At 41.7% G+C, this 27,585-nt stretch overlaps 1 protein-coding gene across 1 annotated transcript; it reads left to right on the top strand.

Moving 5' to 3' along the window:
• Positions 1 to 18: 18 nt before the first annotated feature.
• On the top strand, positions 19 to 22,075 carry CRTAP (cartilage associated protein). The gene is made up of 7 exons (XM_049817035.1): positions 19 to 527; positions 3,998 to 4,147; positions 4,756 to 4,927; positions 7,118 to 7,246; positions 8,818 to 8,963; positions 11,386 to 11,469; positions 21,248 to 22,075. Exons 1-7 carry the CDS (start codon positions 81 to 83, stop codon positions 21,305 to 21,307), a joined length of 1,188 nt encoding a protein of 395 aa, XP_049672992.1. The 5' UTR covers positions 19 to 80; the 3' UTR covers positions 21,308 to 22,075.
• The last annotated feature ends 5,510 nt before the right edge of the window (positions 22,076 to 27,585 follow it).

The following is a 27,585-nucleotide window of genomic DNA, read 5'->3' on the forward strand; positions in this document are numbered from 1 at the left end:
GCTCCCGCTTGCCTCCCCCCCCGCCCCCAGCCCCGCGCCGTCCCTGACCTGGTGGCCGGACGGCGGCCGGAGGCGCAGCTATGTGGCTGGTTCTGGCGGCGCTGCTGGCGGCGGCGGGGGCGCAGTACGAGCGCTACAGCTTCCGCAGCTTCCCGCGGGACGAGCTCATGCCGCTCGAGTCCGCCTACCGCTACGGCCTGGACCAGTACAGCACCGAAAACTGGCCCGAGAGCGTCAACTACCTGGAGGTCAGCATGCGGCTCTACCGCCTGCTGCGCGACAGCGAGGCCTTCTGCCACCGCAACTGCAGCTTCGCCGGCCACCCCCCCGCCGCCGCCGCCGCCCCCGCCGCCGGGGGAGCGCTGGCCGAGCTGCGCCTCCTGGCCGGGGTGCTGCGGCGGGCCCAGTGCCTGCGGCGCTGCAAGCAGGGGCTGCCCGCCTTCCGCCAGGCCCAGCCCGGCCGCGACCTGCTCGAGGAATTCCAGCGCCGCGAGCCCTACAAGTACCTGCAGTTCGCCTACTTCAAGGTGAGGCCCGGCGCTTCATCCCTCTTCCTTTCCGTCCCGTCCCATCTCTCGGCCCTGCCTCTGCTCCCCCCCCCCGGCCTCGCCGGGCTGAGCCGAGCCGAGCCAAGCCACACCAAGCCGAGCGTGCCTGTGGGTATCACGGTGGAGGGGGACAGCGTGGCGTGTCCCTGCGCAGCCTCTATGGAGGCGGGTTCCTCGTGCGCCTGATGCCCGGAGCTGGAAAAGCCTCTCGTCGTGCCGACCTCTCGCCTGACTCTCGGAGCAGGTCACTCTGGGCCATAGCCTCATTCCCCATCGCCTCTTCCACACCCGTTGAGCGGCCAGTTGTCGTCAGCCTCCCCTCCGTGTCTCGTGGTCGGGCCTCCCAGTCCCTGCCCTCCCGGGCTGCCCAGCCTGCACTTCGTCCTCTTCTCCCCGGCAAGTCTTTACGCCCCTTCCTCCCACCCACCTCGTGTAACCCACAGTGGGACCAGTGTGCCTTGTCTTGCCGCCTGCTTGCCCACCTGGCACCGGCCAGCTCGCTCTTCTCCAGTTTTGCCACAACTCATCCAGCACGTCCCCTACGTTGGGCCCTCCAAGTTCTTTCCAGACCCCCAGCTGCTGCACCCTGCCTCCTTGTCCTCTATGTGTGTCGTTCCTACCCCTGTCCCTGTTGTCTTTCCGTCCGCCTTGCTTGCTTCTGACCTTCTCTGAAACCTTTTCTAGACCCTTCATGTTACCGCTCCACTACTGCAAGCACTCTTCGCTGCTTCCCCTCCCTCGGCCTGTCCATCTTCCTCGCTTGCTCTCTTCTGGTGCAGGTCTTTGAGGCGCAGCAGCCCCCAGGCTGTGACTCGCAGCTAGCCCGATGCCTGCGAAACTCCACTTTTGTCAGAGCTAGCGGGAAGGAATAAAGCAAAAATCGGCTGCTGAAGTGTGACGCTGATGCTGGCCCTGGAATGGGATTTCCTTTTTGCTCTTGGGTCAGCCAGGGCTGGAGACACACACCTCTTGTAACAGATTTCATCCTGTTTTTCCAGTTTCTTGTCATCCTTCTGTCCAGGATCTAATGGACGATTTTCTCTCTCCTTCTCATCTTCATCTTCTGTTCTCTAAATCAAGGCCCGTCCCTCGCACCAGTCCCTCAGACACTGTGATTACTTGCATTTCAAATAAATGGGACGTCTGGGGCGGGGAGAAAACAAGCTGAAGTCTTTGGTCAGGTTGTTTTCTCTTTTCAGGATTCACTCCCAACATACCCCAGTGTCTGTTATGTAGGGTTGTATGCCTGTGCATTGCTTTTGAGATTGCTGCTTGAAAACGCACATCTTCTTAACTGCTGCTGTGCCGTATTTGCAGGAGTGCTGTTTTCTCATGAAAATATGCAGTGCTTTTCCCAAATTACACAAACAAAGGCAGGGAAATGTGTTCTCATAAAACAGGAAGGGTATCCACACGCACAGCATCACACCGGCATAATTCTGTGCGTTTAAAGCCATCCCTGAGACCGTACAGAATAACTTAACTTTATAGATTAAAGCCTCTGCACGCACAGAACAGAAGGTATCAAACAGCGGACATTTCTTTTGAATAAGTGTGGGCAGGCTCTCCTTGTATTCTGTGGCTACACAGGGATACCAAAATGACATCACCAGAAATGTTTCCATTCCTTGTCTTTCTTACTTTAACTATTCATTCCCCCTTTGGGGTACATACAAAGTTTGCCATGTATGGATCACAGCAAAAATCATTCCTGCTTACTGTTTCTGATACTGTTAAGTAACTGGCAGGGAGGAATGTGGGAGGGAAATTTGAGGAACTTCTCCCTTTCCCATTAAACTTTTTCAGTCACATTTGCAGGAGGTTTGTGTGGTGCAGTTTGGCAGGTTTGCCTTTAGTGTCTAGAGCTACAAATGTGCAAAGGACTTTTTCCTGGCTGTGGGTTTTCTGAAGAAAGGAATGTCACTTCGCCCACCGCCCCACCCTGCCAATGGCATTTATAACATAGGAAGAAGGCAGAGGGAAAGGCTTTATGTCATTTTTTAGAGTGACCAGGTGTTTATTCAGGTGGGTTCCACAGTGAAATTTTGCCACGTGTTAGATCCTGGGAGTAGATGTTTCTGTGCTGCTGCTTGCTCCTCTGGAGGGAGCTTTCTCGTAGTCACTGAGTTTGCTCAGGAACACGTTTCTACAAAAACTTTTTTTTTTTTTCTTTTTAATTGGTGAAAATTGAAACCCAGCATGAATTCTGAACTAAGCAAAAATGAGAGACCTATCAGTCTACCGACAAACAGGGTTTAAGCATAAAGCAGAAAAAAACCCAGGCATTTGACGAAAGTGCAGCTGAGATCTCCCTTTGTGTTTAGCACCATCTGGGCTGACTGGAAGCGCATAGTTTTCGGACAGCCAGGAAGGGCAGCTGCCAGAGTTCCAGCTGGGACACTTAGAGCAGCACTGCAGCAAGAGCTCGTGTTAGGACTGAAGTCCTCTTTTGATGTAGTCGACTCTCAGGTTTCTTTCTGAAATGAAAGGGTACGTTCTATGAATGCAAGCAGAAGAGGGCATGTGCATACGTGCCTGTGATTCTTGCTCATAGTTTCATACCTACACTTCCATAAGCTATTTCAGATGTGAGGTGGAGCTCTATTGCCTGCACACTGGTACACTGAACGGGTTGCTGTGGATCTTGGCTTACAAGGGGAAAGGTTGTAACATTTCAGAAATACTTGAAAGACTTTTACTTTCTCTCTCACTCTTCCTAAATATGTAAATCTATACACTATAGCTTATAAAACATATATATATTTTTACATAAAAATTAAAAGTATAAATGCATGCACCTAGAAGTACGTATGTGTTTGGCACATGCAGTTGTAAATGAGGAATACGTACTTCACGGAGTATCTCTAATGGGGTTTGAAGTTAGTTTAAAAAAGGGTACAGAAAATCACATAGTACATTAGGACATGATTATGAAGCAAGTCCCTGCTGTTTGCTCTAACTTCGTAATGCTATCAGGATGATATATTACTGTAATATTGTCTGCTGTGCTGCTAGGCTAATAAACAACATAAACACCACATAAACATGGTAAGTGACCAGTAGCCATAGATGAGCATCAGTAATTTCTGTGAGGTTAATAGCACACAGGAGCAACAGAATAATCTTGTGCCTTGTCAGCTTTATGAACAGGGGAGGGGGAAAGGAAAAAGTCATCTTTTTGACTTACGGTCATCATCTATGCTATCTGCAACAATAACAGACTTTTAAAATTAAAAAAAAAAAATGTTCACAGTGATGCAGCTAGAAGTAAAGAATTCTATTGGTTTTACTGTACCCTTGTATCTGCTGAGACTGTGGTTTCAGTAGAAGCTAAGTTTGGCAATATAGAGGCTGCGGGAAAGTTCGTTGACAAAAACTGGGAAACTTTGAACTGGTTTTTTCCAATTAACCTTTCTTCCCCCCTTCCTCTTCTCCCCATCCCTGTTTAGGCTAATAATCTTCCAAAAGCTATTGCAGCAGCTCACACATTTCTTCTGAAGCATCCAGATGATGAAATGATGCAAAGAAATATGGCCTACTATAAGAGCATACCTGATGCTGAGGAGCACATTAAAGACTTGGAGACAAAGCCTTATGAGGTATGCTCTTTATTCAGTCTGGTCTTGTGGAAGTGTTCCATTGCTCCTCTTGATGTGTGGGATTCAAGGATCTCATTTGCTTATATGTTCTCAGTTCTTACTCTCCCTCTTGCTGTTTTCCTCAGTCATCTCTTCTTGAAGCATTCAGTAATTCTCACCTCTCGTGCTTTTTTTCACTGGTCCATCAGTGAGTCACAGTAAATCATAGACAGCAACATACCTGAAAGCTACTACGTGCAGTTAACTAATGGAGCCAAGTAGGTGCATCAAGTTACTCAAATGTGCGAGTGCTGTAGCAGCACAATGTAAATTAACTCTGATGCTTGCTGTTAAGGTTCCATTGAAAATCACTATCAAAACCTGTGCTTTAGACTCACAGTATTATTTCTGTCCAGCAGGTTTTTTTGTTGATCTGAAATGGAATAATCTACTCTGCTTTCTAATCTGGTAAAATCTATTAGCCATCTGTATTTGTTGCCCTCACGTTAATTGGATAACAGCTTATATAGTAACCCCAAAATGCAGAGATGTCATTTGCTGTATTTGAGTTCATACGCAGCTTTCCCCAGGGCAGTCACTGTTGGTTTTCATTCTTGCCAATTTTTCAGAATCTCTTTGTCAGGGCTGTGAGAGCGTACAATGGTGACAATTGGGGAACATCCATCTCGGACATGGAACTGGCTCTTCCTGATTTCTTCAAAGCCTACGATGACTGTACGGCAGCCTGTGAAGGCTCCCGAGAGATCAAAGATTTTAAAGACTTCTATCTTTCCATTGCAGGTGAGAGTAGGAAAGGTGTCCCAAAAGCGCATTTTGGTCTCTTGACCATCATTTCTTTATTAGTATGGACAGCTTTGAGGCTCAGCGGTTAGCCTGTCTTCAAAATGTGCTTTATGGTTTATCTATGTCTGGTGATCTGTACCTCCTCTCTTATAAATATGACAAGTTTCTCTTGCCTATTTTTCATATTTCCTACAGTAGGGTTTGACTAGCGGATAAGATTTCTTTTTCTTTAGTGTTTAGCTTAAAAAAATCCTTTGCTTTGCAAAGGAAGAGGGATGCCACCTCTTTTGATGCTTGTCAAAATGGCGCATAAGCATTTCCTATGCTTTTTGGTAGCAAAGGAAACAAGTCATTTCTGCAGTGCTCTGGGCTCAGCGTTGTTGATGATACTTGTGTGGGGAATGCCTGTGCATTTTCTCAACCAATTTAAAACCATGAAAAATGCAACAGAATTTCCAAGTTCCCAGAAGGAAAACCAGCCCAACTTCTTGTCCTAAAGCCATATGATGCATTGACAAGGGGAAACCAGTAAAAAACGTTGATACATAAATGGCAAGTACAAGAGCAGCTCCACAGTTTCTCCCAGTGGGGAACTGGTATCCACCAGTACAGCTGACATGGAATAGCCATTGCAGGCTACTCTTGGGCAAAGCAGGTAGGTGTCTAGGAGAGCAGGTGAGGAGGAAAGGTCACATCACAGGCGGTAAAGGAAGAAACACGGGCTTTCTTCCCCAGCGGGTCAGAGCCCTGACATCAGGACGACCCCCAAGCCACTGTAAAGAGCTCAGTGTCCATGCTTAGCTGTGACTGGCACTTGCTGTCATCCTTCCTCTTCCTCCTTGGGAGGAAAGGACAATTTCCAGCAGCAGTGGTGAGAAGGAAGGGTAGGAGGTATTGCCTGACGGCATCACGGCCACGTGCCTGCATTTCAAATATTTTTTTTCCTGAGGTCAGAAAATGGAAATTTGCACTGCTTGGGGTGAACTTTGCTCTTGCTCCAGGGAGATATATTCTGCCTCTGAGGTTTTTACTGCAGAAAGTAGATGTAGCAAGAAATGTTGACCAGAAGCATTTGATGATTGCATTGGTTATGTATTTATCCTTGAGCTACGAGTTATGTTTGGAAGCCAGCTGTCCTCATTGCGTGGGATTGCTTCAGAGGAACTTGCGTCTCTGGCTTTAAGTGCTGGCTGGAATTGAACACTGCTTTGTCTGGCGACTCCACTGCTCTTGTAAAAGATGGGTCTGGTAATTCCATTTGGCCAATCATTTTTAGTTAGCTTCGGCATTCTTCATGTTGGGAGCTGTCAGAGGTGAAAACAGGAGAAGGGGCCTTTGCCATTCTTTTGCCTTGGTCAGAGACTTTCTGCACAACCTTAGATAACTTGCTTTCACCTGCCAGATGTGGCTAACAGGGAAACTAGGGCTTTAAAATGTTTCTGTTTGGTGGCGGTGTCGAATGTACTATATCCTGAAAACACTTGTAATTCTTTGATGGAAGGTTTTCTTGGAATGTATTTTCTTGAAGATAAGATCACCTCTCGTCCTATCCCATTGCAGCAAGCTTTTGTAGGCTGGGTAAGCTTGTGAACTTAAATGTTTCTGGCTGACAGTTGTTCTGCAGCAAGCGATGTATTCATGTCTGCCTTCTCTTTTAGAATGTCCAAACTGCAGGTACAAAATGCAGCCATCTCTGGAGGTTTATTTTGCAATCACCTGCTGTATTTCTCTGTGACAAAGTTGTACTCAGCAGCGTGTGGACCTTAATCATGCAATAATTTAATGAAATTACAAAGGCTCTCAAAATTAAAAAAAAAAAACAAACCAGCACTATTAGGTTCACAGATAGGAAATAATGCGAGACTCCCTAACACTATATAAAACCTACGACCACAGGCTGCCTGTAGGTGTCAGTGAAATCTAACTGCTTAGTTCTCTGGAATTGCAGCTTTGATGCATTTAAGTCCAGACCGCATTGATTTTTGCAGAAAGGCTGGAGACCAGCATTGGTATGTACTTAAGGTGGAGTTGTAGATGCTCAGTGCTTCCAAGCAGCAAGATGCAGATGCACAGGACCCAGGAGAGCATTATAATGCCAAACTTTAATGGGTAGCTAACGGGAGCGCTTATAACAATTCACTGTATGCTATCCATATCCTGTGTTGTTTTTTTTTTCTTCCATTCTAGATCATTATATTGAAGTCCTTGCATGCAAAGTGCAGTGTGAGAGTAATCTGACACCCATTATAGGAGGCTTTGTTGTTGAGAAATTTGTGGCCACCATGTACCATTACTTGCAGTTTGCATATTATAAATGTAAGTAGTGATTTAATGTGCTTCAGTAACATTGGAATCATGTGGGACAGTTTCCATTCATAACCTTCTCCTCTAGTTATAATGCTTTAGAATGTAAATAGTGGCCTCCAGAATCTGCATTTTAACCTGTTCTGGGGCAGAACATGTGAGCTGCCTGGTGTCTTTCTCCCTGTATAACTGTAGTTAACAGGCACGGGAGGTAAATGTTACGTATAGAGCCCGTGCTCATAAAATTATCCATGACAAAATAAATTGCTGAACAAAAGTCCTATAAGGGCTGGATTTTGTCCAGGGCAGACCCCACTGGTTTAAGTTATGCATGGTTGTGACTGGCCTCCACTTGGGTGTTAGGAAAATGAGGCAGTTACAGCCTCAGTGTGAACTGATCCATTGCTGCCCTTCGTTCTTTTTATGATACCTGCTGCCAGCACAAGTTGCTTATACCCTTCAGAGTGTCATATAAATTATCAGTGTTCATCGTATGTATTTTGGATGTTTAAATGATACACCAATTCTTCTGCCTTTCTGAAGTAACTCCTGTTAGGGTAAACACTGTCAGCCACTTCCTATCCATTGAAACACATGCAATGACACAGATCCATTTTGTACATCTGTGCACCAGAAAACATGGTGTGTTCCAAGAAGCCGTGGTGGTCAGGCTGTCAGGCCCACATGGTTGTTAGGCATCTGAATCTGCATAGCTCTAACAAGAATTTTTTTCTTAGACTTCTAACTCATTCAGTTAGAGAGAAGAAAGCTTGTGACTTTAAGGCAACACATTTACTATAATACCAGTTATTCTATTGAATAAATACTCAATTTTCAATTTATTATTCAGAATTTCTTCCACAGATAAACCTTCAGAGTATTTCATACCATTTGCTTTTTCCTAGTGGATTCCTATAATCCTGTTAGAATGGGGTCCATGGGGCTAAATGGCTTTTGAAGAAAGAGGGGACCGCTTAACAGAAGTTTTACTGTTCTGGTGCTCAGTGATTACATATTTGATGGGTAAATCATTCAGTGAATTTTGTGGTTTCTTGAGGAGCTGCTTGCACTGTAAAGAACAGATGTAGCCCTTATAGCTACTCCTGCAGGCTCCAACATAAAGGGAAGACACATCCAGCCATGTAGTATCAAGCCATTAATGACTTTTGCTTATGTTACTTGACTACACGTTTTACACATTGACTCTTCCCTCTTTGTCAATTCTAGTACAAAGAAATGGGGTTTTTTTAATTTGTTTATTTGTTTTTTTAATAAGTGCCCCAATGGGGATCACCAAGCTGTGGGCTGATACCTCACTGATACTGGGATACCTGGGAGGGATGTTTGGCTAGAATTTTCATAGAAAACCATCAGAGGTGAGTCCCCATTTTTGAATCATGGCCTTACCTGTTTCAGAACACAAAAACAGCATATTCTTTCTGGGAAGCAATTTTTTTCTGTGTAGCTGGTGGGGAGGTAGATAAGTTCTGTTTCCATCTGAGTTTTTCAGAGCTTAGATAATAGTAGGAATTTGTTCATTTGCCTTATCTGGATTTTTTTTTGTGTGTGTGTTTATTAATTAGTGAATGACATGAAGAATGCAGCTTCTTGTGCTGCTAGTTACCTTCTGTTTGACCAGAAAGATGAAGTAATGAAACAGAACATGGTCTATTACCAGTACCACAAAGACAAATGGGGACTTAAAGAAGAGGATTTTCAGCCCAGATCGGTAGGTGAATTACTTAAAATGCCTTCTAGACACATTCAGGTATTTCCCTGAAACTCAGTGGGTCAGAGGTTGGGAAGATGGGGGTTATCTATTGGTTCTGGAGTTAAACACATACTGTTTTATTAAAACCATCTAGAAAGTTGTACACAGAGATGTACAGGTACTCTGTAATGTCAGTAGTGAATGTCACTATATATGCTATAATAGGATATAATATGATATGATGACAAGTAGATTCATGCTGGTACTGGTCTGCCACTTATTCATATTTATATCTTTATCTACTGCAATAAATAAAGCAGTTGGCCCCTGAAATCTCTTCATGAAAGGATCACCCCAATAACATTCAGGCTTTTGTCAATCACTTATTATTTCCCAACATGTAGTTGCCTACCTGCTTGTTATTTCAGGTTCTGTGGGCATTGGAATGTGTCCGGATACGATAACCCCAGCTAAACTCACTTTGCGCTTACTCCATTTAGAACATAGTTGGGTAGATGAGGATGCAAAAAGGCTCAGGACTATATTGTTTCTAATTATCTCAGTTAGAATACTTGCTGCAAAGAACCCACAGTAAACATCAGTCCATCCAGCAACGATGTGTGTGGCTTTGAAAAATTATTTTAAAAATGGGTTTGTATGCTGTTCTTAAATTTCCACGTCCAAGGAAATTTGACATATAAAAGCATCTTTGCTGTGTTTCTGGACTCCTGTAGCCTGGACTCTGACAATCAAGCCTGTCATTTCTTGTTACCAGGATTTATGCCATGCAACTGAATTAACTTCTTTGTGACACCTGGGTGTCGCCTTAGGCATCAGTGGTATGTGCTGTACAAGTAGCTGGTCATTAGCAATACATGTTCCGCAAATGAAATTTAGTGCCTTGTCTTTCTCGTAGGGCATGACTTCCCTGTGGAAGAGTCATTTAAGTTAACCTAGCTGAAGCAACAGCGGGCATCCTGCAGGGTAACATTCCAGTTGCCCTTTCCATGTTGCTTCTTCAGACACCTCAGTCACAGAGAGCTGTACCGGCCCCAAAGCCCTTGATTCTTAATGCTGTGTTAAACTCGGTACATCAGTGTGGTGCTTAGGTGACTGGCTTATCTGTAGCAGCACTGCAGAGGAGTTCATGTATGCAACTTACAGGTTGTGCTGATTTGATAATTACACTTTCCTTCCTCTTAGGCCAGCCAGTTCAAGTCAAAAATACCACTCCATTTGAGTTAAGTGGTTTTTTATTTGCGGACAGCTGTTAAGTGCAACATACCTTACCCGTGCACTGGAAACCCAGGCATGCCCTGCAGGGCCAACTGGAACAGAAGACAGCAAAAATTTGGTTCTTTCAGGCAGCAGCAGCGAGTCTGAGCTCACGGGGAAAAGGGACCACTCTTTTGTCACTGCTTTTGGGAACAGAACTGCGCTTTATAGCCATATTGGAGACAATGTTTGATGGTGGTGTGGGTGAGGGGTAACAACAGTATAAAACTGCAAACCGCAGACAGATTTGGCATATCTGTGCAGAGAGGACAGAGCAAGGGCCCTGCACATTAACTGTGAATGTTTCATTGGTAACTTCTCAGGAGCTGGGGACTACAGGTAGTTTAATTTTTAAATATATAATACTAAATGCACACAGCTGTATTTTCTTGTACTTTGATCCATGTAACTATGAACAGAAGTTGCTGGCTGTCCTAATCACTTGCCATGAAAACCATAGTGCCTCTGGTTTATTTTCACAAAGGGGTAATGGGGTGACAGCAGCATTTGGCACTGGCACTAAGCTTTAGATGCTCTTGTGAAAGAGGAACTCTCCTGTGTTCCTCCCCAAAAAGAGTTAAATGGGATAATCAAAGTAGATTACTGTTGGTATTCACAAATAGGAGAGTAGGTGACTGAGCTAAGCTGTGCTGTCCAGGCAAACAGCCGGGGAAGCAAGGAGGGACAGGTGGGTGACCATACAGAATTTCCCTAGCCCAGACGCAGGCTGGGATGGTGAGTCATTTTCATGCAAAATAGCTTAGTGTCTGTTTTTCCCAGAACTGCCTGCCGCCATACGCCAGCGCACAGGGAGACAGAGGCTTTCTGGTATCCAAAGCCTGCTGGAATGCAGGCACAGGCTGCTGCTTAGCTCTGGCAGTCTCATTCCTTGCTCTCAGACTCGCCAGTGCTTTGAAACATGAGAATGAGGAGAGTGCTTTGTTCTTCTCACACTGATGGACCCTGTGCTTAGAAAAATCCGCAGAAGACATTGGATACGCTGCTTGCTGTTTGCTGTTTACTTTCTCAAACATTATAACCCCCCCCGGGATCCACGTTCTACTAAGTCTGGGTCTGACTTCACTGGAATAGTTTCAGGTGATATGGGATGATGCTCCCCTGTCTTGCCGCCCTAAAGTAACATAGAAGTTTTGTTTTTTGATAGGAGGCAGTTCGATACCACAACATAACCACACTCCAGTTGGAAATGTATGAATTCGCAAAGGAACATCTGATGGATGATGATGAGGTGAGTTTTCTAGAAAGGAAATTGTGGTCAAAAAATCAGCAATCACATTAAAGTGAAGGTGAGGCATAGATGGAATTCCAGGATTTAGGTAGTATGGAAAAATCTTCTTGTAAACATGACCAATTTATCATAAATTTTTCTTTGCTAAATGGAATATAAGAAACAAACCCAAAGAACATCACGTACCTTTTAGAAAAATGTGGACAGTATTAACACAAAGGTAAATGTAATGCACTGAGCCCACAGAAAAAGAAAATCCACTTTGCAAGCTGTAACACCAGGGGGCAGAGAAGTAGTATATGTATATTTAAGCCCAACGTTTTTCTGTGCTTTTTTCTGAAATGTTGTTTCAATTAGATTTAAAGTTCCTTATAATTATGTCCAGAAGTAACCACCTAAATTGTAATTTTTGTCAAAAGGAAGTCTTGTTATCTGTTATTTTCTTCTGCACAGTAACATTTTGGTCACCCAGTCTTGCTGCTTAAATGGTTGGAATTCATGGCCAAATAACATAAAATGACTACTATTAGACTGGAAATATGTAAAGTGGATTTTTTGTGCAAGAAAAGCAGTTAAATTGTTGAAAGGGCTTTTCTTTGTGTCCCACAGCTGAAATTAAAGTATAAATCATGGAGGCTTTGGATTGCCTTTTGTTTTGCTTTGTTTTCGGAACCTTTCATTTAAATGTTTAAAAAATCTTCAAATGATGGAATAGTTCATTGCTGGCATTGGCAAAGAGCTGTGTTCAGTTATGGCATGTGGCAGTGACTTGTTATGAGCACTGCTGAGGTCTTTTTTAGTAGAGAAAAGAGAAAGTGGTTTATGTTAAAAGATGAAATCACCTTTGCAATTTTTATGTTAGCCAGCACATAGGGAGAGAGAATATTTTATAGTGGAGAAGTAATAACATGTCTGTGCTGCCTTCAGTATGCTAGTGACCTGAAAACAACTCCATACGTAAAATTCCATTGCAAGGTTACCAGACTTTAGGAAGAGTTTCCATTGTGATAAAACTCTGTGAAAGATAGTTGAATAAGCTTGTTTTAACGTTAAGCTGAGATGAGGACTGGTCTGTATGCATTTTCATCAGGGTGTGAAATACTTGAGCACTTTTTTATATTCCTTTGTTGGTTTATGCTTTGCCCATAATGTTTTCTCATGTTAGGCATAAACTTAATTGGTCAGTTTTTCTTTCTTTCATACCTGCTGCTTCAAATCACAGGAATGAGTAATTAAGGAAGGGGAGAAGCAGTTCATTGTGAGGGCTTTCCCATGTGTTGTTACAAGAAGGGATTATAGAAACCGTCTTCACCCTCAAGCACTGTGTATGGAATAAACAAGCATTCATTTGCTGGCATTCATTCCTGTAGCCTGTTTCACCAGTGCAATTATAAATGACCTTGCCATCTGCAGGAGGGAAGTACAGTGGAAACATCAATTAAACTTTTTGGGAAGTGACAAGGAAGTCGTGTTACACTGGATTATATGTTTGGGTTAAACAACCAAAATTACTGGGCCTGGTCATGCCACAGATAGTCCTACCCCACACTCTGATCATATTAGGAAAGTTACCATTCTCCTCTCCCAGGGAAAAGCTGAAGGGCTTCGGTGCCCTCCCTTCCTAGGGCTGAAGAACCTGGGAGGGATGGAGGCTGTCCATGCCTCTGGCTTGGCTCAAGCTTTTGGTAGTGAACTCATAAATCCCTGGCTACCAGAACTTGTCTTTGGCTGTAGGAGCCTTCCAGGGAGTCCAGACAGAGCAGGAATAGCACAAAGGTAAAATCACTACCTTGCAGTTTCTGCTGTATGGGCAGGGCCTCATAGTGCAAGTGGAATTTTTTTTTAATATTTCTCCTGGCACAGATAGAAAAGTTTATTCCACAGGAATGCTGAAAACTGATGAAAAACCCAGATAAGGTGTTATAGTAAAAGCTTTATTAAAAATTGTTAAGGATGGAGGCAAGCTTTTTAGTGCACTTTATTTAAACCATGTGCTTCTCAGGCCATAGGCCATACTTTTTGTGAGCTTCTGTGGCCCATGTTTGCTGTCCGTGAAGTTGCTTGTGGGCCAACAAGCCCATAAAATAATCTGCAGAAAAAAATAATTCTCTTTCCTTGAATGAAGCAAAAGGATTGATGTGGCAAAAGGATCTCTTCCTATGCAAATATGTCATTATTCCCAAGTGGAGAATCTCACTTTATTCAGACTTCTCAGTACTCCCGTATCCCAGATCATCCATGTGTCTTTTTAAATCCCATTAGCAAAGCGAGTGAGAACATGTGGCTTCTTCCAATAATACATTGTAGTAATTGCAGAGGCTGGAACATGCAGTAATGATTTTTGCATATGTCACTACAAGAAATACTGTCCTGTTCGTGTTACTTTATTAATGTTTTTCCACAAGGAAATTAAAAACTCTAGTTCAAACATTTAACACAGTAGAGGTGACAGAGAATATTAGCGCCAACTAGCTACAAATTACTTTTTCTTAAAAGTAATTATTATTAAATATCCTTACCATTTTCCACAGTGAAGTTAAAAGAACATTACAGTGTTGTCATCTTAGCCACCACGCATAGTCAAGCTTTGTGATTTCTGTTCAGATATGTAATGCATAGAGTCTATAATAGGTACAACTAGTATTGCACAGGTTTAAATAGCAAACTGAAATGCCGTTAAGAGCCAGATACTCAGCTAGTGTAGATAGAACTTCAGCTCTACACTAATTGTATGAGACATGTTTCTGGCCCATAAAATCAGTGTTCTTGAGGAATTATTTTTCAGGGATAGCTACTTAGCTGTTCTAAATTACATAGGAACCACAAGTATTTGGCTGGGATGATCCTGTAATGTGATTTTTTTCTTTCGGCACTTCATCAGTAGGTGGAAAACTGTTGGCAGCTTTGTCCCGCTTTTTTGGCATCTTGTTCTTTTTGTTTGTATATAATGTGTGTGTTTGTTTGTATAGTAGCTGAAATTCAAATGCTCCATTCCTAAGAGTGATGCAAAGGAGAATAAGCGTTGAACGCATGGGACTGGTGGAAAGACAACATACAGAATAGCATCAAAGCACGAGAGCCCAGTGGACTCCTTATAGCAAATAATAATCTGAATTCAGCCTATTTTTCTGTTCAGGATTTGCTAAGAACATATTTTCAGCTTTATTAACTTTTTGCATATGTTCAAGTGATTTATACAAGTACACTTGTAACGGCGAGTTGTAACTGCAGACCTGTAAACCCTGCCCTGCCAGCAACCTTGGACCAGCACGGCTACACTGAGAAGAGCTGGTGACAGCTGTTTCAGAGAGAGTTGGCAGCTAATTGGTATTGTTTTGGTCCCTGTTCAACATACGCTTCTTTAAACAAAAAAGAAAAGGAGATTTTTTTCATCCTCATTTCCTAGTGGAGATGCTGCCCATGTGGCTGGCTCTCCGGCAGCTTCCTGCTTTCCCCTCTTGCTTCTTTACTGTTGGATCTGTATCTTGGTCAAAAGTGTTCCTCCTGCCGTTTAAACCACCTACCATGGGAAGCTGCAAGCATGGTTGGGCTTAAATGGCAGGATGTCTTCAAGTTGCGGGTACTGCCATTAGGAGGAATTTTTACCTGCCGAGGTTTTCTTCAGCTTCTGTGTGCAGCATAAAGCAGGCAAGAGGGTGTAAGTAGAGCTCAGAAACAAAGCCACTAGAAGCAATGTTGAAGTTGCCCTGAAACTGGGTTGACTCATGTTTTAGAGGCATTATAAAAATGTTAAGAGGAAAGCATATTTACTGGATTGCTGTAAAATACTGTTGTAATAACTGCAGTGGACTGCAATCTCCCATAGTATATGGGAAGAGAACAGTTACATGTTCAGAATATATCATTAAAAATGAAATGAAAAAATATTTGAGAAAGTAGTTAACATATATGTAAAGAACAACTAAGCTCTTTTAATACGGGGGGGGGGACGGGGACCTAAAAGCATGTGACAGTGGGTCACACTGTGGACTAAGTATCTGAAAAACAAACAAGTTAAGGGCCAAGTAATTTTTCTGCACAAAGAATTGAGGGATTTTTTTTTCCCTGCTAGAATGTGAGGAATGTCCAGCCTGGTCTGTACTGTTCGTGGAGGATCTGGGAGGGCTTTGAGGTGGTTACAGTGAACTCTCGTGTTTTAACTGAAGGTTAGATCAAGGAGCTTTTTCTTGGTCGAAGGCTGAATAAACCTTTCAGGCTGAGCTCCCCATTGACACATGTCTTACTGTTATCCCAAAATAATGTGTCACACCCCACCCCCAAAATATCACTGGCCAGTGAGCTGTGGTGTGCGCTTGCAGGCTCTATCAGGCCCAGGGAGCATGTATCCTCCACAGTCATCCATATCCAACCTTTGTCTTCACTCTTGCGAGATGGTTATTCGTCCCTGAACAAAATCTGCTGTTTTTCATAACCTTACTCTTTGTCACTACTCCCATTAGTTACTCAAATTAGTTACCGGGGCAGTTACAGGACAATTATTCATTAGTTACAGAGCAGCCCTGACGTCTCCTCACAGAGACCATCCCTGTAACCCTTCCCACTACCACAACCTTGCCACCTACACACAACACGTAAGGGAATCAGATCTGTTAATCTCACTGTTGAACTCAAGTTTCCAGTCATTAAGATCTTTGAACTTTAGCAAAATCTGAATTTTTGCTGTGGAGGACAGCCGGGGGACATTTTGTGGGATAAATATTTTCCTTCTAGGTCATATATTATAAGGAAACAAAGATCCAGCCAATTCTTCTCGCTCTGTGTATTGTCTCTTTGTTAGATGAGTTAGGATAACGACTGTTTCTTATTCATTCACTGATAATCATGCATGAAAGCATGTCTATAATAATATTTTTCTGTAGATCTTAATTCATTCTAGAAGACTATTATTTTAATATTTTCTGTTACTTCCCTGAAGAATAGGCTATCCCACTGCGGTGCATATGGAATCCCTATAGAAAAGGCCATCAGCAGATCTGCATGGAAAGTATGGGTTACTGCAAGAAAGCTTATTTTTTTCCAGAACTTTTCCAGTCCACACTAAGAAGGGACAGAACAGATTGTAGGTGGAGGCAAGGCCCCATGAATGATTAATATTTGCTACACAGAAGGCAATGCTTAGTCTTTCCAACCAACAGCAAAGCATTGGGGTCTGTTAGTGAGCAGTACAACTGTCACTGCTTGCTACTATTTTTAAATGCTGCTGTTGAAAGAAAAGTTGGTGCTGGACCATCAGACTCCAGTGGGCCATAACTGAGACATGTACTGGTAACTTTTCCTCTTTGTTGTTTATTTTAATAGCTGGCTAGAAGTCTGCAAAGTACAGATGTTTCTTCTAAAAGGTTGTGATTTGAAAGTGTGAATGCAGCACTTAACATTGCATAAGGAAGGGCCAGCAACAATCCCTGGCCCAATGTGTACCTTGGTCTTGGACACTTGGCTTGTGGTATAAGAAGTGAGGAGTTCTGCATTTTTCTCCTTTTTAGGACTTATTTTTTCAAAAGCTCTGGCTTCGCTTATAATAGTGCACCGATCTGACTAGCCTGGGTTAGCTTATTCAGAATTGATCAAGAACTCTGTTTTAAACTTACTTTTTATTATAATTCACCTACACATGTATGCTCTGTAAAGCCTTCTTGAATGACTTCTTGTGGTATAAAACTTGTTCTTTCTGTTTGTGCCTCTGTTCAGTTGTTAACCTAAGCCAAGGGTGCTCAATTTGCATATCTGGCAGATAATTAGAGGCTCCAGTAGATCAGATCAGCTCCTCTGATTCTTCCTACCACTTGCACCAGCCCAGGAGTGTTCCCCTTCTGCTGTTTGATATTGTGCCTCCCGTATTTCAGTCTATACCTGTCCCATCTTTTCCCATACATCCTTGCTCCATCACTCCCACTTTCCACTGACTGTCCCTGCACTGGGAGAGGGAAGAGGTTGGTAGCACAGGGAGGGAGGTCATACCTGCTGGGCATACCTGCCCTCCAGTGCAAACCCGCAGGCAATGACTGTGGACTGAGGGCAAACTTGCTAACGAGGACGTGCTTCACTGCAGCTGGCCAACCAGTCCACATGTGCGTACTTTCCAGTTGTTGGCTGCCTAACTATCAGACATGTACTGGTCTGGCAGCAAACCCTTCTCTTCCCAGAGCTTAGTCAGACTTCACATACTGATTTGCTAGCTACCAGCCAGACAGCTACGTCAGGCTTTGGGCCATATGTTGCTCAACTCTGATTTACATCAGCACTGTGGCTGAGCAGCATGTTTATGTCAGCTGCATTAGAGCAGGGTGGCTGTTGTCCCCTCAAGTAGCTGGCAGCACAAAGAATTACGGGTTTGCAGCTGACTTTGCATGTAAAATTTTATGTCCTTCCTATTAAGGTAGGTAGGAGCCAAAGAGCATACCAGATAACAGGAGGAACTCTGTCACACTGAATGCTTAAATCATATGAGAGAATCTTTTCAGAATCCAGATCTGCAGGCCAGCATGAAGTTATTAGATATCAGTGGGCAGGCGGCTTTTTCCCTGGAATGAGCACCTGTGAAATATTTGCTGACTTCAGTCATGCAAAATGCCTGATGCTGTGTCAAGTGAGTGCTAACGGGCAAGGACAGTGATCAATCTGGTCATAGCTGCTAGTGTGACAGTGTAATCAGCTCTTCTGACGTAGTAGCTAGTAGCGTTGTAACCTTTTCATTTGGCTGCCAACCACACTATGGACAACTTGCAAATGTTTTACATTCTGACTGTGAATGTACAAGCAACAATATTTTAACTACGGGTTTTGTTTGTCTTTAACTGTAATCTGGAGTTTCTGCCTTTTCAAAAATAACCAACATCCAGGCAATTATTCAGTTGCATTACAGCATTATTTTCTGCATGTATATTGTTTCAGCAACTATTTTTATATTTTTGCCGTATTTCAACCTCTCTTGATCCCCAGTACTTCTCATTAGACCACAACAGCTTCTGTCATACTTTCCTTTAGAGGTCAGTTTTAGGCACTAGAGAATTCAGGTTTCAGTCAAATTTGTTTCAAATTCTGTTGCTTTTAATATCCTTTTCCATTTAAAACTTGGGCTTCTTATGTGTTTCTGGATTTGAAAACATAACCAGAATTAAAAATCGTGAATTCTGTCTGGATCTTCTGTGTCTTCTGAAATATCCTATCTTGGTGATGAGCGTGACAATAAAATGAATTAAGTTCCTGTGTGGTAGAGTTACTAAAGGTACAATATTGAAATCCCCATCTCTTCCTTATACGTAATTCTGGGTCATCCAGTCAGATGTTAATGCCTTTCACCCTACCTCTCAGACTCTTACCTTTTGAGGGTTGTCTTTGCAGGTAGACCAAGGAGGGAAATCCTTTTTAATATCTGTTATTCTTTCATTAAACTATGATCTTGAGGTGTAAAAAGAATCAGTCTGAATTAGATCTGGGACCCCTGTAGTGGACACCTGTAATCCCAGTCTCCTAACTTTGTTCAGAGTTAATGGGACCTGCCTGTCTGTAGTACTTCAAGAGGCACCCAAATGCTTGTGCCTGCAGTTTTAGGATTGTGCTATAAAACTTGACCTGAAGTCCTCTGTGCCTCCGTTTCTGTATCTTTCAGCTGCTCGCAGAGTGACTGTTGGACCTAGTGGTTATTTTCTTCGTGTGCATTTATGAAGTGGTATTGAGTTCCTCCCACGATTGGGCTCCTTAGGCAATCAAAATACTTCTAACAAAGAAAAACATGCAGAAATGCCAAATTCCTGTTTTCCAGTTGCCAGATTTCCTGCAACCAGGAAGACAAGTAGGGAATATGAAAGTGCTGGCATTTTTTCTTGTGTTTTTATTGAATTGGATACTTAGATGTTTTGAACAAATTCAAAGCAAAATAAATTGCCATCCTTCAGGACTTGCTAAAACCACTTCATAGTTGCAAAAACTTCGCAGTCTTTTGAGATGGAACTGTGAAGCAGGGAACAAGAGCAGCAGTTATTTCAGCCAGCTTTCCTCTCGCTTTTATTTTTGTTTGCTTGGTTCTCGTTATTTCTCTCCTTGCTAATCACACTTCTGAAAAATGTGATGTTAATATTTTTAATCACCATATCCATAATACAGTTGTTCTATTAAAAATAGACAAAAATTCCCTATTTCCTTTTATTATTTTCACTGACAGAGGTTTTAATGCCCTTTCCTCTCCAGAATAGAAAACTGCAAAGTTTTGAGTCTCAAACTGCGTGTGCTTGGAAGGTGCTCTCTTCCTAAGGAATACCTTTCTAGACAAAAATGTGCTTAAAATTTAGTTAGGATTGTAAAATACTGTTTGCAGTCTTCATTGAGCAGACTCAGAAGCCTAATACAGTTCACAAAGACTTGGAATGGGGGATGAAGGGAAGAGGGAGAATAAGCATCCAAGCAAGGAGGACTTGCTTTCAAAATAACTGTTATAAATTCTCATTATTTTAAACGTGAGAGTGAGTAAGAACTGATCAGATTTTTCCAGCAGAGTATTTTCCTATCAGAAAGTGATGATTTGCTTTGGAAAAAGACTAAATGACATCTTAAGACCTTTTTAGAACAGAGGTTTATGTCAAGAAAGGAAGGACAGGAAAGTTTTAAAAAAAACCAGTTAAAACAGTTCAACAGAACATTGTAGTTATTAGAATAAAAGGTTGGAAATGTAACATTGAGCATCCACATCTCTCTTCCAGCTCAGTATTTTGAGTTGTATCAAACAGTGAAAATACGCACAGGCATTCCCACAGGGCCTCCCATCTCAGGCAGTGTTGTTTCTGAACTGTGCAAGGAAGGCAAACTGGAAAATATTAGTATTTCTGAGGGTGCCAGCAGATGGGCTGCTACAGTCAGTTTTCAATAGTCTGAGATGCTGCTGCATGTTCACTGTTAGCTCCTTGCTTTTCACTACTGAAGGTGTTACCCTGGGCTGAAAGTGATTACCACAGGTTTTAGCTCAGTTACGGTAGCTTGATTGACAAGGCAGTAAATTGCAGCCGGTGGGGCTTTATCATCCCAAAGTACTCAGGCTTGACTGCAGGAAGACATTTGACTATGGTGTATGACTTATAACTCTGTTAGGAGTAGTTTAAATAAAGTTAGATTGTTATGTTGTGTTGGTACTGTGTATTAGCAGGGTGGAGCTTGTAAATACAATATTTTCTGGTCTTGAATCTAAACCCAACGTATTCATTTCCAGTATGGAAAACATTTTGGTGTCTCTGGTTCTTTACATTTTTGCACATTGAAGCATGGCATGTGAAGATCTGTGGTTGAAAATGGAGGTGTGTGTTGAAGGGTGTCACAGGGGACATAAACGGTTAGAGCAGACAGATGCAAAGTCAAAGTTATGGTTCTACAAAACACTTTGACTCTTGAAGCTTTCTAAAATTCTGTAATGTTTTATGGTATTTTAACAATTTCCTAATTAAATGCTTTAAACATTTTTGCCTCTACTTTCTAAGTTTGAGGATTTCATTGTCTATTTAAATACCTGAAAAAGTACAAGAGGTTTACTGTTAAGTGTAACATTTCCTTCCTGTGAGGTCTGTATGTCACTGCAAGTACTTGTGCTACCCCTGTATGGGTCATATACTTGCATTTTATAGGCTTGTTGTGCTAGCTTCTGTATGCAGGGTGTTACAAAATATTTAGGCACCTATTATGATAGTTTATGTTTTGATTAAAATAGTTAAAATTTTCTACTGATTTTGCAGTACAGGGTTAACTTGTTTCTGTTAAATTTAATCCTTTCTAGGGTGAAGTTGTGGAATTCCTTGATGAGCTGTTAGAAGTGGAGGAAAAGAAGGAATCCTGATGAGTGAAATCACCATGAAGTATTTTATAAAAGTGAAGACTCACCATTGCTCCTTACTATTGTTTTTGGTCACCTGTAGTTCCAGTTAGATATACCTCAAAGCTGCTCCTTTAAGCTCCACCTTATGTCACAAGATCAGCTCCTGAAAGATCACTTCCATGCTGCACTGACTCTTCTGTGAGCATGGCTTTTCACTGTGCATTTAAAAAATCGGTGCATATGGATTTCCCTCTTGAGCTTTATTTCCTTTACACCAACATAACAAAACAGACTACTTGTATTTTCTGGGCTAACACTAAGGTTCCTCATTTCAGTGCTGTTCTACTAAGTTATAACAGTACAGCTACATTCCGAAGAACTTTTCTGAGATTATGAACCACAGAAGACATAATAGTTCCTCTAGACTTTCTGAGCTATGTATTGTACTATTTATATATGTCTTTTTCTGTGATGATGAATAAAGTGATACTGAATCCCAGTGTACCTGAAAGATGTTAAAGATACATTTAAGTAAGATGATTAGCAAAGCACAACTGGTGATCTTGTAAAAATTGCTTCAAGAACTTTGTACGCGGTGTTGATCTTTCTTAAAAAACTAAATTAAATTTCATGATGTGAAACTGAGGTCACTTAGAACTGAATAGTAAATAATTCCTTCTTCCTACCAATTCTTACTCTTGAAACAACGTGTGGTTCCTGTGTGAGATGGGGCCAATCTTGTATAAAATAATGATGATTGATGTATTTAGTGTTCTCTTCTGTGGAAAACAGTTTGCTTGGGTTTTTTTTCAGTCTTGCGGGACTATCTGCATAGTTTTCATCCAAAAGCAAGTGCTAGTGGACACTGAGGCGATTTTAAGTGGAATCATGAAAAATATTTGCATGTGAATTCCTGACATTTTTATTAACTATATGGCAGAATCCAATACAGAAGTACTTTGAAGGCCCAAAAAATACTGCATTAGAGAGGAGTAGTGAATTAGCACAGAAGACTACTGGAGAGCAGAAATCCCATTGACCTCACAGGAGGATCAAGGATTTCATCCTTTGCTTTCTTCTTTTATTTTTAAGGATCAAGTCCTGCAAGTGGTTTCATCCTGCTTACATCAAGGGGAGACAAGAGCATTTAGTGCTTTTAGGACTGAACCCTAATTCAGCTGAATGGAAGTGAATTGCAAAACCAAAATCTGCTTTAGGTTTTTGAATAGGCAAAACGCGATCTACACTACTTTGCCGAGTTGGTTGCTGCTATGGCTTGTGTTTGCTATTAGAAGTATGGCGTCTACGCTATTGAGCGTCTACAGAGAATAAGAAGGGGAATCCACAGGATCAGGTTCAAGTGTCCTCCAGCCTGTGACAGCAATAAAACATTTTTAAATGTTAAAGTTGTGTGTGAAAGGTGTTTGGAAGATCAGATTGGTTTTTTTAGCTTCTTTAATATAAATCACAACTAATCCGCTGAAGCCAATGGGCAGACCATTTTATTCTCAGAATGCAAATCTATCAAGAGCCTTTTAACTTTAGGAGGTTTACCCAGCTCCACTTGTGGTAACGAGACCAGAATCTGGCTTGCTGTATGTCTTGGACATATAGAGGGTGTATCAGATATCCTTGCGCTTTTTGTTCCACACAGTATTAGCACTCCATGTATTGTAATTTTATGTAAGAATTTAACTTTGCTTTTAAAACTTACAAGCAGTTGATTGTAAACCATCACTTACTTCCCCATGAAATACATGTAATATAATACGCAGCTGGGGTAGCTTCTCCAGTTAGTTGTCTCTTGCCAGAGGTATGTGTATGCTCAAGGGAGAGGTTACTGCTCTGAAAGCCTCTTTTGTCCTTCTGCTTTCTAACCTGCATAGGACAACTCCAGATTTCCTTCTCAGGAACTCAGCCGTTGATGTTAAGATCATATGCCCAAATAACATCATCTTTGATCCTCTAGCTTGCAAATCCAGAAATCCCACCGTTAAAGAAAGGGCATGGAGCTGGTTGGAGGTTAATGTATCCACCTACCTTGCCTTTGTTTTACAACATTTTTAGTTTACTTTTTTCTTGTCACCATTTACCAAACTGACTTAGGAGCTCTGCCAAGCACCAACTATTGTCCGGCTATTTGTTTTTGTGGTGCCCTAGCTCTTGTGTGCTGTCTGTATGTACTGCAATGCAAAACCTTAAAGACTTCCAAGAGAGGTGCCTATAATTCAAGTTTCTGAGCCTGAGGATTTCCGTAACTATGCATCTTGTGTGGAAACAGCGTGTGCATAAAGCTTCTAACCGAATTTTGCCTGTTGGTGAAGCAAGTAGCATAGACTACAGTAGGTACAAGACAACAGAAAATTGGTTCCAGGATCTTTTTGGTTTGCCACCCAGATTTATTTCTTTCTAGTTAAAGAACTCCCTTCCCCTCTCCAGCAGTAGTTGTCAGAGATTGCTATAATCTTTTTTAAAGACCAAGGTATGTGGTAAAATATTGGAATATTTTCATTCCACCAGTAAAAAAGTGAGCACCAGAGTTAACCTGTTTTGTGATTTGACTTAAATGGCTTACACTGGGGATATATTTAGCACTTGTGAACCCTAATTTTTCCTCTTCCTCAAACAGTTATTCAACTACTGCAAGTCTCTCGGGTATTACCAATTTTCTTGTAAGCTTGCGATTCTGCCTTTAAGGCTTCCATAGCTGATCTCTTTTCATGTTCGGTCATTTCATCAGCTCTCAACCTTACAGCTAAAATCCCCTACCATTGTGCCTTCTTGGGGATTTCATGATTTACCAAGATGTCCATTAGCCAATGATTTATTTTTCTTAAGCCTACATTAAGTAAGTCTGATGTCCTTTACCATTCTGTTTAACTTGAGGAGGCAACTGATACTCTTGCGGCCTCCTGAAATGGCACTGTGATCCCTTTTTCCTTTTGTTCAAGTGTCTGTGGATTTTTTCTGGCTTTCTTAATTTCCACTACATATGGTCCCAAGCCAGTTCAATCTTAATAAGTACAAGTAGTTCTCAAACCCTTGTTCTTTTCTAATGAGAAATAGCTCCTCTTCCAGTTCAGTATTTATTGTGGCTTTTTTCAGCATTCTCGGGTTCTTTCAACTGATTTTTCTTTTGCTGCTGCTATTGTTAAATGCCAACATTTACATGTGACTGCAATAAATTAGTGTCTTTTCTTCCACTTCTCTGATTCTGCCAGCTCTTCTTGGGAGGCTGCAGGAATATGGTTCTTGCCTCCCCAAATTCTTGCAGTTATGAGTTGTCTGCCTCAGATGTTAGCAGCTTCTGCCTAACCTGAAGTGATATTTAGATTTTGTCTCCATTTCTTTTTTTTTTTTTTTGACAAGGCTTACAATATGGTGCTGATGCTCAGGGAAGCATCATTTTGTTGAAGCCACCGTGTTCATGTGACTGCCTTGACCGCAACATCGGTACTATGTGTCTGCTGACCCTGGAGATGAAATTCATGTTGACCTCGGTAGTATTGCTTGTTGTAGAGCTGTACAATTATGCTTTTTAATAATTGCTCACGTCTCTAGTAACAAAGATGGCTATTTGGGTAGCCGCTGTTGGCCTCTGATCCTCCGTTGCTGCCCACGAGCCGGTCTGCAATAATTCTGAGCATGTTGTTCCATCACCACTTACAGGTGAACGGTGGGTGAAGTCCATCTGTGTGGCTAGCACAAGGATCTGCACTCAACATGAGTTGTGTGCTTGATCTCTTGTTGGATGGGGTCCTGCGTGAGGGGGAGCTGCTTGAAAGCTGAAGATTAAACAACTGAGTCACAAACGCTGGTGCACTGAAGTGGATATTTGGTTACATGAAAAACACTACAGCTGGCTGTTGGGACAATCTTTCTTACATAAGAACCAAAGCTTGGGCAAGGGAAGAGATTCACAGGTTGGAAATCACTGTATCTGACAGGCTGTGCTGAGTATGTGACCTTTTTCAAATTAATGCCTGCTCTTACTGATAGTAATTCTTCATGTATTACTGGCTTCTTGCTAATTCATCCTCATAAATAGCAATATTCATTAAAAAAGGAAGAAGGGTAGTAGTGATTTTTCTCCTCGAAGTTTAATTCTGTTCTCATAAAACATCATCGCAGACTCCATACTTCTGTGTCTCAGCAATTCTGATAGCAAATAAAGTCAGCTATGAAAAACAAATACTTTTAGAATGATCAGTTCTGGCAAATTCAATGGGAATTCAAATGTCCTGTTGGGCCCTTTCGTTCACTGTGGTGATTCTGCAAGCAGACCTTCATTACTTCTGTTGACAAGGCATGAGCCAAAAGCACATTCAAATTGCTCTATTTTCCAGAGCTTTACTGCTTTGGAATGCTGAAATATAAACCCGAAAGTTAGTCAGATGCTGTTCTCAATTCACCTGGAAAGCCTGTCCAACCGAGGAGGTGCCATTTCTTCCTACTTGCCAGAGTAAGTTTAAGGTAGAAATAAAGGTGGGTCTCCTCAAGACGAGCTATTCCCCTGAAAATCCTAGAGCATGTCCTGCTTCACAAAGCTTTTTCTCAATAGATTGTCGCTGTTAATACCCACCATGTATCTTCACATCTTTTACAGTGAATTATTGGTCTCCATTGATAATGAAGGCAGACTTAGAAAAGCTTTCCATTTCTAGAGAGTCTTCATGAAAAATGGTTTAAATAGCATGCAAATTTTACAGTTCTGAAACGGAGTTGTGATTAGACAAAGATTTGTTGGATTATAAAAGTACAAGTGTTTATTATGGCTGGTACTGAGAGTAAACAGTTGTCTGCATATGCCAGCTACCATGGAAATATGTTTTTAAGTTCTAATGTGAGCTGTAAACCAAAGCTACTTCAGTTAAAAAAATTCAATACTTAAACTGTGGGGAGAAATAGTCAGTGCCAGAGAAAACATTCCCATTTAATAATGTTTGAACATAGAGCTGTGATGCAGTTTGTAGCAAGGCAGTGAGAAAAACCCACAACTAATCCTTCATTGCAGCTGTCTGAACTTTTGGTTGTCTGCCATACTTTAAACAGCAACTTCTTTTTCCTAGTGACTCAAGACTTGAATGACCTAGTGTGGAGAGTTTAAGCTATATACAAAAAAGAAGTTAAGTAAGAAATAGCCAAAGTAAGTTGGGTTGCACACCCCAGCAAATCAGGGGTTTGTATCTTAAGTCCTCTTCAGTGCCTAGGAAAAAATATTAAAATAAATAGACACCTTTTTTATTTATTTATTTTTGGCAAGAAAATATTCAGTGGTTTAGACACCCATCTCTCTTCCCTCCCCTCTTCTCTCTCCTTAGAGTACCGATGATATATGGAAACTAAATTCTGTAGAGAGTTCTGAATTTTTAAGTTTATAAATGCTAACCTTTTCTGTAGAAAAACGTTCTAAGGTTTCTTTGATTATTTTTAACTTTTTCTTCCCTTTGATGTCTCATGGGTAGGCCTTTTAAGTGGCATGAAGTAACAAATGTGCTTTGTTCCTGATTAATTATTTTGCAAAGTAATGGAACGGGCTTACTTTCAAGTGGGAATATGGGGGTCAGAGATGTACCTTCATGTGACTACTAACTTTAAAGAAAAAAAATTGAGTCTTTCCACCTTTGCCCCATTCTCACAATCACTTATCTGAAAAGGGATTAAACATTTAAGTGTTATCCTGAGCTGGTGGTAACCCTGTAGTTTGCCAAGTCTTATAACTATCTAATAATTTCTAATTTTTACAATGGTCATTCATAGCTACGTATTCTGATCTTTCACAGCTATGTATTATGTTGTGTCTTTGCATTGGATTATTGGATATAATGGATATATTTATATCCAGTAGAAATTATTGGATATAAAAAAACCTGTAAATTCTTCTCATCGAAGAAAAAAAAAAATCAATCTATGTTGGCTCCAATGCCTGTGGCAACAAATCCCCAACATAATAGCTTTTAAGGTACAGTATGCAATAAGGCAGTACAGCACAGTAAACCATATATTGTCATCTAGCTGGCAAATGCAAGGACAAGCACAGAATTTGAGGGGATTTCAGCCTGAGAACTTCCTAAATACCTAAAATCTGTGATCCCAGTGTTCCCATACAAAGGGGAACAAACACCTTTTGCTTGCAAGGGCCTGAACCCCCAAACACTGCCAGCAGCTTCACTGTCACACCCCACAGTGTCACTTCTCAGCCTGCCTGACAGCAAATTTATGCAGGACTCTTGCCCAGACGCAGCAGCACACAATCTATATGAGATGGGGCCCCAGCTAATAGGTAGTTGTTAATAAAG

Source organism: Accipiter gentilis, chromosome 14 (assembly GCF_929443795.1).
Source record: "Accipiter gentilis chromosome 14, bAccGen1.1, whole genome shotgun sequence".
NCBI classification, from domain to species: domain Eukaryota; kingdom Metazoa; phylum Chordata; class Aves; order Accipitriformes; family Accipitridae; genus Astur; species Astur gentilis.

Excerpts from the sequence above, each read along its gene's own strand:
- CRTAP (XM_049817035.1), top strand. The coding sequence starts at position 81 with ATGTGGCTGGTTCTGGCGGCGCTGCTGGCGGCGGCGGGGGCGCAGTAC. Across the intron at positions 4,148-4,755 it reads TGGAGACAAAGCCTTATGAG|AATCTCTTTGTCAGGGCTGT; the intron begins GTATGCTCTTTA and ends CCAATTTTTCAG. Across the intron at positions 4,928-7,117 it reads CTTCTATCTTTCCATTGCAG|ATCATTATATTGAAGTCCTT; the intron begins GTGAGAGTAGGA and ends CTTCCATTCTAG.